This window comes from Ceratotherium simum, chromosome 33 (genome assembly GCF_057802395.1).
Source record: "Ceratotherium simum simum isolate JZ-2026a chromosome 33, ASM5780239v1, whole genome shotgun sequence".
Classification (NCBI taxonomy): Eukaryota; Metazoa; Chordata; class Mammalia; order Perissodactyla; family Rhinocerotidae; genus Ceratotherium; species Ceratotherium simum.
This window is the reverse complement of record NC_141932.1, coordinates 8336878-8346617: the sequence shown is the minus strand read 5'-3', so window position 1 is coordinate 8346617 and position 9740 is coordinate 8336878. Positions and strand designations below refer to the sequence as shown.

Sequence of the window (9740 nt, the reverse complement as noted above, 5' to 3'; positions counted from 1 at the left end):
TTATTTATTTATCATGTGTTTAGGGGATTTTGCAATCCACATAGGTGCAAAGCAGAGCCTGGATATGCTGGAGTCACGGTTCCTGAGAACAAATGGACAGGCAGTTGGGAAACATCCATTGATTAAGGCTGAGATATTCACCAGCAGCCATTTGGGATTGTCAAAAATACTAATACAAATTTGAAAGATGGAGGAGAGAGAGTAAAAAGATACAAAGGTGCTCACGAGGACAAGGATGCTTTGGGTAGCTCTAGACTCAGGGGAGGATCTGGGGGAGACGTTGGTCCTATGAATATATTGGACTCTCTGCTTGTGCCTGTAGAGGATGAAAACCACGGAGCCACTTGCCCAGAGCAGGAGCCCAAAACAGAAAACATCAGGGATTGAGAGCAGTGCTGCATACAACGAGTCTCTGGTTTTATCATCACGAATAGTAGAATAGTATCCAAAATGTTTTTGGTTTGTGATATTTTTCTTGCTCAAATTGCTACTCACAAACATAAGATAAATGACATTTACCAACAAGTGCATGATCCGGCACAGAAAAAGTGAAGGGATAATGTAATTGACAGCTTTCACTTTAAGCTCTGCCCACCTGGAGTTCCTGGAGCTTATTGTGATGGCCCAGAAGACACTCAAGAGGCAGGTGGTACCAAGGGTCACACCCCTGCCCACTCTGTGAAGATAGAAGAGAAGTTTGCATCCAATATCACTGGGATAATGGTTCCACCCAAAAGATTCCATTGTCTGGGGGATTCCTTTACAGAGGAGGGATAAGGAGTTGGCTACAATCATGTGCTTAAGAATCAAATCCTTGGACCTTAACCTGACCCCAGTGAAGTAAAGGAAGAGATAATGGTAAAGAAGAGAGAAATTCCCCAGGAGTCCAACCATGGTCTGCGTTAAGAAGATCACTCCTAAGACCACATCTCCGGAGGGCATTCTGCGAGTTTCCAGTGACTGAAATTTGTCTTCAGAACCAGAAGATCCTGCACAGGAACAAGAGGTGTGGGCTTCATGTACCATGTCAACTGAAGTCCAATATTCTCCACTTCTCACTAGTTTTTCCTTAGAAATGGTGTTGGGAAAACTGGATATCCACAGGTCAAAGAATGAAATTAGACCCCTATCTTACACTATACACAAAAATCAGCTCAAAATGGGTTAAAGACTTAAACAGAAGACCTGAAACTGTAAAACTCCTTCAAGAAAAGATAGGGGGAAAGCTTCTTGACGTGGATCTTGGCAACAATTTCTTGGATGTGACACCAACAGCACAGGCAACAAATCCAAAAAAGGACAAGTGGGACCATATCAAACTAAAAAAATCTTCTGCAGAGCAAAGGAACAATCACCAAAGTGAAAAGGCAACCTACAGAATGGGGGGAAATAGTTGCAAACCATCTATCGCTATGGGGTTGATATCCCAAATACAAAAGACTCTCCTGCAACTCAACAGGAGAAACACCAAATAACCCAATTAACAAATGGGCAAAGTTCTTGAATAGACATTTCTCCAAAGAACGTATGAATGATTGGCAAGTATGTGAATAAGTGCTCAACATTATGAATCATCAGGCAAATGGAGATCAAAACCACAATGAGATGTTACCTCACATCTGTTAGGATGGCTATTATCCAAAAAAGACAAAAGTTAACCAGTGTTGGTGAGGATGTGGAAAATATGGAGCCCTTATTCACTGTCGGTAGGAATGTGAAATATTGCAGCTGCTATGGAAAACAGTCCTCATAAAATTGTAATAGAACTATTACAACATCCAGCAATCCCACTTGGTATATATCTGAAAGAATTGAAATCAAGATCTCAAGGAGATATCTGCATGCCCATATTCATTATAGTATTATTCACAATAGCCAAAGTATGGAAACAATTTTGAAATGCCCATTGACTAATGAATGGATAAAGAAAATGTGGTATATACATTTAGTAAAATATTATCCAGTTTCAAAGAGAAGGATATCCTACACGGGTGAACATAGAGGACATTGTGCTAAGTGAAATAAACGGTCATAGGTGGAAAAATACTGTATGATTCCACTTATATGATGAATGTAAAACAATCAAACTCATAGAAGCAGAGAATGGAACGGTGGTTGCCAGGGGCTGGAGGCAGGGAACAATGGGAAATTACTGTTCAATGTGCATAAAGTTTCAGTTATGCAAGATGAATAAGTTGTAGATATTGGCTGTACAATATAACACCTATTATTAACAGTACAGTGTTGCGCATTTTAAAATATTTTAAGAGAATATATTTCATGTTGTGTTCTTACCTCAAACACACACACACACACACACACACGCACACACACATGCACACATACAGCAGCACAAGGAATTTTTTGGAGGTGATGGACATGTTTAGTACCTTGATTGTGGTGATGGTATCATGGAGGTATGCATATTTCCAAACTCATCAAATTTACACATTAAATATGTGCAATTTATGCTATATCAATTATTTATCAATGAAGCTTAAAAGGAAAAATAGTTAACATTGTTCTTTCATTAAGAGACTTTCAAGAGTTGAATGTATAACCTTTGAAGAGCACCTACAATGTATGAATCATTGCTATAAAGGTCATACATGTGGTAACTTATTTTTAACAAACCTGTGAGACATCGCTACTATTACTTTCATCCTAAAGCCAAGGAGAACATAGCCAGAGAAGATAAATGATTTGTCTAAATTCATATCCTACATAGAGCAAAGTACGGACTTGAATCTGGCTGGGTTGTTTGCAAAGACAGTGCATTTCACCGCTGTGCTACACGAAGTAAGCTCGATAGCTGTGTCCTTGGAATCATCTCTCTATATAGTTTTCTTTTCAACTTTGTCATTTTATTTTTGTTTGGTAGTAGGTTACTTCATAATTTTTGTTGTGCCAATTTTCCATGATGTGCAAAGATCGATTCTATAGGCCAATATCAAAATGAATAGAACTTTAGAGATTTAAGAAAATGTAAGTGCACTAATTGCAAGTTCGTCCTATAGGAACATGTCCCATGACAAGTTGAACTGAATGAATGCAAAAATGGCTCCATATTAGGATGGAAACAGAAAGCAAAACTATTTTGGGCATTTGCTTTTATGCTATGAACAAAAGTATAATGATATCTATCACAGTCTCTCGTCTCGCCCTCAAATATGGGACATGGACTACTAATACGGGATAAAACGGTGTAAGGTAAAAAGTATCACTAATTTTAGAGCATACACTTACCTATTAATACCTTATTATAAACTATTAGCCATGTAGTAAGTTTTATGAAATATACTAATATATGACAGGCAAATTGGAAACACTTATGTGTGAATATTGTGTGCTTTATAAATTGACATGATAGAATTTGTGATTGATATTAGAGAAAATATGACAGGATACATTTGACTCTGACAGCTACTGTCTGAAACCCATCATTATAAAGTCATCTTTTCCTTAAATGCTGTTTCCCTAGCTTCAAGAGAGAAAACAGTCTCACCACTGTAACAGCTAGATCTTAAGTTAGCATGAGGGAAACCTTCTTATGGAAAGGAGGCAATATTGTGACTACGACTCTGATTCACTAGTCTCTGTGAATACATTCTAGCCTGCATGTAGCCTAGATGATTAAGCACCTCTCCCTTTTGCAAGATACGTGATATGCTAGTATTATGACTCTTGCTTACATATATCTCCAAGCTATGATAAGATGATAACATTGTTTTTTGAGTTCCCAGGAACATGATGACCTCCAGAAAGAAAAACTCTGTATTGGTACCCATCACAAATGACAGAAGAAAGAGATAATGTGGCTCCTTGAAGTTCATCACACTGGATGGTTGATGTCCCTAAACCCCCTCCTTCCCTGCCCATTTCTCCTATATAACTGCACGAAGATTCTGTATGATTTTAAGATGGCTCTTTAGGACGCTAGTCCACCATCTTCCAGTTCTGCTGGCTAATCGTATAAACTTTCCTTTCTTAACCACCAGCTCATTTGCAATTGACTGGCACCGGATTGCAGTGAGCAGCACGAGCCCCTTTCACTCGGTTACACCATGATCAACAGACCATGATGTTTTCAGTAGAGATACAACTGTCTCCATTAAGCACATCATGCTCGCAGATTTAGAGAAAACTTTTCTATTCTGGCAATTGTCACTGGCATGCATTGTTTCTTCACAAGATTACATGATTCCTACAGATTTCTTTATCCTAGTCTTTATTACACACATGGAGGAATTCTAGGTACATCTCTAGCAATCCTAAAAATTTTGTCTATGATTTCTGTAAGGTAGGTTGAAAGCATTTGGTTTCAGAACTACAGGTCCTAATTCCCTTAAAAATCAGGATTTCTTTTCACTGAATTAAATACCAACAATCAGTATCATTGTGGATTACACTACATCACATGAGTTACAGTCAGAGATTGGTGTAAAGTCTCCAACCCCATCTCTTTACCAACTCAGCTCATGCCGCAGAAGGATTCCTCCTGCTGTGTGGCTTTGGCACTGGACCAATTTCAAACCCAGAACAACCCCTTTTTTCCACATGATTACTTACCCATGTGTACTCCTGACAGGCATCCACACCTTACCAACTTTGCCTTTCAGACTGAAATAGAAAAGATTCTCCCAAATCGGTCCTGCTGTTTGGCTGTTGAGCTCAGTGTGAAGGTCATGGCAGCCAGCACAGGGAGGGAGGGAGGCAGCCAGATCCTAAGATCTGGTGACCTCACCTCCCCTCAGAATTGCAATTATTATTTCACCTATCGTGGCAGTGACACTGCAGGTGCGGGGAGTTGAGAACATTTAGGAAAAATTTTTTTCCAAAGTTGCTAATTACCAAAACCAGTTACAAGTTTCTAGTTAACATCTACAGAGGGGCCTGTAAATGATTGGTAGAGGCTATTTTTAATTCCTAGAGGTCTCACTGGATGCTCTGCTGTGCTGGCAAGTTCTTCCAGCCAAAAGTGAGTTATTCCTAACGTTCAGACCACTGAGCAGAACGATCATTAAATTATGAGCAGAGAAATGGAACCAAAGAACCAGAGAAGGATTTTCAAAAAGAGACAAGTAAAAGGAGGAACATGATGGGAATCACTCAATGCCAATTAATTTGGAAGTCTAGATGATATGGATCAGAAGGGGTAACATGCTATTTCTTTATCTAGGAGATAAACAACTCATTGGATAGTTACCACAGTCTTCTCCACTTATTTTTTGCTGAATTTTCAGAAATGACCACTGCTTGCTCTTATAATTCATGAAGAAATATAAAATGGGAGTTCAGATTAACCCTTTGCCTTTTCCTACAAACAAATCTGTATTTTGTTCAGGTTCACTATCCAATGCCTCTCAATTTGCAAGTCTGGGATTTGTTCCATAATGGTGGACACCCTCTGCTTCACATGCATGTGAGCACACACACATACGTGATGACACAGGCGCACATATTTACGAACACACAGATATAAACACAGGCATGCACACTCATACACATCAAATACATGGTGTCTCTTACCAGTTCCAGAGCTCCTCCCTTGGTGGAGTGTGGCTGGGCATTTTTCCTCAGTGCACATTTACAGGTTAGAAACTCAGAGCCCTGTGTACACCAGAACTCTCCAATCCCAGCACCTCTCCCCACCAGGGTCAGGGCCTGTCATGGAGGCCCAGCCTGTGTGGGTTCACCAACATAGCTCCTCTGGGTTCTGCTGATATATGCTCCCTGGTTGCTTTCATAAACACCTCTGCCATTCCCAGAGAGGAGGACCCCACCTCCGTGAAGCATCATAGACTAGGCTTTGGGGAAATCACTGAAACTCTCTCTCAGCATCCCCAAACTCCATCCTCAATCCCCAAATCCTCCCTGGGTTCTGGGATCTCTAAATCCCTCTCAATTGCTGAGCACCTCCCTCCCTGCCCATGCCTGTGTGCCTGCTTGCTTCCACTTCTCCTTCAGGCTGAGAAGCAGCTGCTACCTGTGCTGTTAAGGAATCTGTCCCTGGACCTGACGTCCAACCTCCTGAGTTCTCCCCATCTGAGCTGGGCTCTGATTCTGTGGATAAATAAAGTATTTGTGTGACCCACTGCCCCCCAGGGACACCACATACCCTAGTTCATCCCCACACACGCAATGAGACAGCCCGTTCTTTTCTTCAAAAAATTATTTTAATTGAGGTAAAATTATATTAGTTTCAGGTGTACAATATAATGATTCAACATTTGTATATATTGCAAAACAATAACCACAGTAAGTCTAGGTACTGTCTGTCACCATACATAGTTACAAAATATTTTTCTTGTGACAAGATCTTTTAATATTTCCTCTTTTAACAACTTTCAATATGCAAGACATTATTATTAACTATAGTCACCATGTTGTACATACATCCTCATGACTTATTTATTTTATAGCTGGAAGTTTGTACCTTTTGATCAACTTCCCCATTTCATATCCACCTCCAGCCACATGCACACTTCTGGCAACCACCAATCTGTTCTCTGTATCTGTGAGCTTATTTTATTTATCTATTTATTTATAGATTCCACCTATAAGTGAAATCAGACCATATTTGTCTTTCTCTGACTTATTTCACTTAGTGTAATGCCCTCAATGTCCATCTACATTTACACAACGGCAAGATTTCATTATTTTTAATGGCTGAAGAATATTCCATTGTGTATATATTCCACATTGATCTTATCCATTCATCCATCGACGGACACAAGTTGTTTCCATATCTTGGTTGAGCCAGAATATTATCAACCTTGGTTTTCACTGGAGCCCAGGACGTCAACTTCTCTGAAGTCTTGGTTGCCACTGAGCTCCTTGCCACGGGGAGACTGAGTTGTCTCATCACCTGCAAGATGCAGAATGAATCAGCCAGCAGGTTGGCATATGTATAAATATTTTTAAAAATAGACTATATTTCCACATCAGTCTTAGCAACATCTTTTCAAACACCACATCTGACCAGGCAAGAGAAACAATAGAAAAAATAAACAAATGGGACTACATCAAACTAAAAAGCTTCTGCACAGCAAAGGAAACCATCAACAAAACGAAAAGACAACCTAACAATTGGGAGAAGATATTTGCAAACCATACATCTGATAAGGGCTTAATCTCCAAAATATATAAAGAACTCATGCATCTCAACAACAAAAAAACTACCAACCCAATTAAAAATGGGCAAAAGACCTGAACAGACATTTCTCCAAAGAAGATATACAGATGGCCAACAGACACATGAAAAGATGTTCAAAATCACTAACTATCAGGGAAATGCAAATCAAAACTACAATGAGATATCACCTCACGCCTGTCAGAATGGCTATAATTAACAAGACAGGAAACAACATGTGTTGGAGAGGTTGTGGAGAGAAGGGAACTCTCATACACTGCTGGTGGGAGTGCAAACTGGTGCAGCCACTATGGAAAACAGTATGGAGATTCCTCAAAAATCAACGATAGAACTACCATATGATCCAGCTATTCCACTGTTGGGTATTTATCCAAAGAACTTGAAAACACCAATTTGCAAAGGTACATGCACCCCTGTGTTCATTGCAGCCTTATTCACGATAGCCAAGACTGGAAGCAACCTAAGTGCCCATCAAGGGACGAATGGATAAAGAAGCTGTGGTATATATACACAATGGAATACTACTCAGCCATAAGAAACGACGAAATCCAGCCATTTGTGACAACATGGATGGACATTGAGGGTATAATGCAAAGTGAAATAAGTCAGAGGGAGAAGGTCAAATACCGTATGATTTCCTTCATTAAGTAGTAGATAATAACAACAATAAACAAACACATAGGGACAGAGATTGTATTGGTGGTTACCAGAGGGGAAGAGGGAGGGAGGAGGGTGAAAGGGATAATTCGGTACATGTGTGTGGTGATGGGTTGTAATTAGTATTTTGGTGGTGAACATGATGTAGTCCATGCAGAAATAGAAGTACAATGATGTACACCTGAAATTTTTACAATGTTATAAACCAATGTTACTGCAATAAACAAATTTGATTACCAAAAAAAAAAAAAAAAAAAAAAAAAAAAAAAAAGAAATGGGAATTATGTGACAGGAAAGAGGTGTTAGCTAACTCTATGAACTCTATGATGGTAATCATTTTGCAATATATATGTGTATCAAATCAACATGTTGCACACCTTAAACTTACACAATGTTATATGTCAATTTTATCTCAATAAAGCTGAAGAAAAAGAAAGAAATCCCAAAAAAAAAAAAAAAAAAAAAAAAAAAAATAAAAATAGACTATATTATTTTAGAGCAGTTTTTGGCTCATAGCAATATTTAGCACACGTTTCAGAGATTTCCCATGTACCCCCTGTCGCTACACATGTACACACTCTCTCATTGGCAACATATATATAAACATTTTAAACAAACTATATATGGTTAAAAGTATATAGTTATTTGTGTATTTTTTAAAAAAATCTTTGCTAATGACGAAGACCAAATTATAGTGTATTGTTTCAGATATACACACAGGAGATGAAAGTGCTAAGGAACGGTAAACAGCCAATAAAACATTCCGTCTAACCAGGAGGGGAGAGCTGCAGTGACTGGATCACACGTGATTAGGTTAAGATGATTGGATTATCGGGAAGGAAAGTGCTGGGGGCCCGCAAGCAGTATAAAGCCCAGCAGAAGAAAGGACTTTCTTCTCAGGCATCTCCTCTTGAGTCGTCCTGGAAACCGCTCTGTCTCCAATGGAGCTTGCCCAGTGTCCACATATCTGAGCGGCTACAGAGAGACAGCATGACCTCAGGGTAGTTTCTGTTACTATTTGGGGCCTCGTTTGTCCCCCAGAGTAATAGGAGAGTAGGAAAGTCTATAAGGGCCATCTTAGGTGTTGAGGTAAGGACTAGTTAATTGTTTCATAGCATTTCTTAGCACAGAGCCTGATTCAAAAAATATTTCAGAAATGTTAATTTTTAGACAAAGATCAAAATTTCCAAGGAATGATCACTCAACTGCTGATTTGTGTGGGGTGGTGAGTAAAACTTATGGATACCTTTGACTGAGGGCCTTTGAAAACTTTAAGTGATTTGTTAATTTACCTTTTTTTTTCTGAGGAAGGTTGGCCCTGAGCTAACATCTGTTGCCAATCTTCCTCTTTTTCTTTCCCCCCACCCAAACTCCCCCTACATAGTTGTATATCATAGTTGTAGAGTTGTAGCTCTTCTATGTGGGATGCCATCTCAGCTTGGCTTGATAAGCTGAGAGCAGGTCCAATACCAGGATCCGAACCAGAGCCAGAGAGCCCCAGGCCTGAAGCAGAATTCGAGAATTTAACCACTAAGCCACCGGGATGACCCCTGTTAATTTACCTTTTATTCCAATGTATTCATGAGAACTTCTTTGGAGCTGGTTAAAATTCAAGATCCTGATCCTAACCCCATAAATAAATCAGAGCAGGACCTCAGCTGTGAAGCCCCCAGTCCAATGTAGAGGAAAGAATTATTCTACCTTAATTTGTAGTTGTAAAATGCTCCCTCACTACTGGATTTTGGTAACAAAATTTGAAGAGGAAAGAATATTTTATGAAATATTTTCAAATATGATTGCCACAGGATAGATATACCATTTCCCTGATCATTTCTCTCTTGTTTCTATGGAAAAATTGTCTTTTCTTTTGCCTAATATAATCTATTATGATAAATTTGATTATCTTTTTATGACAGCCTGTGGTAATATA

At 39.2% G+C, this 9740-nt stretch overlaps 1 protein-coding gene across 1 annotated transcript; it reads right to left on the bottom strand.

Annotated features, from left to right (window-relative positions):
* On the bottom strand, nt 1–1026 carry LOC101398053 (vomeronasal type-1 receptor 4-like). Its single transcript, XM_004439026.3, has one exon. The coding sequence runs from the start codon at nt 1024–1026 to the stop codon at nt 1–3; it is 1026 nt and encodes a 341-aa protein (XP_004439083.2).
* Between the last annotated feature and the right edge of the window lie 8714 nt (nt 1027–9740).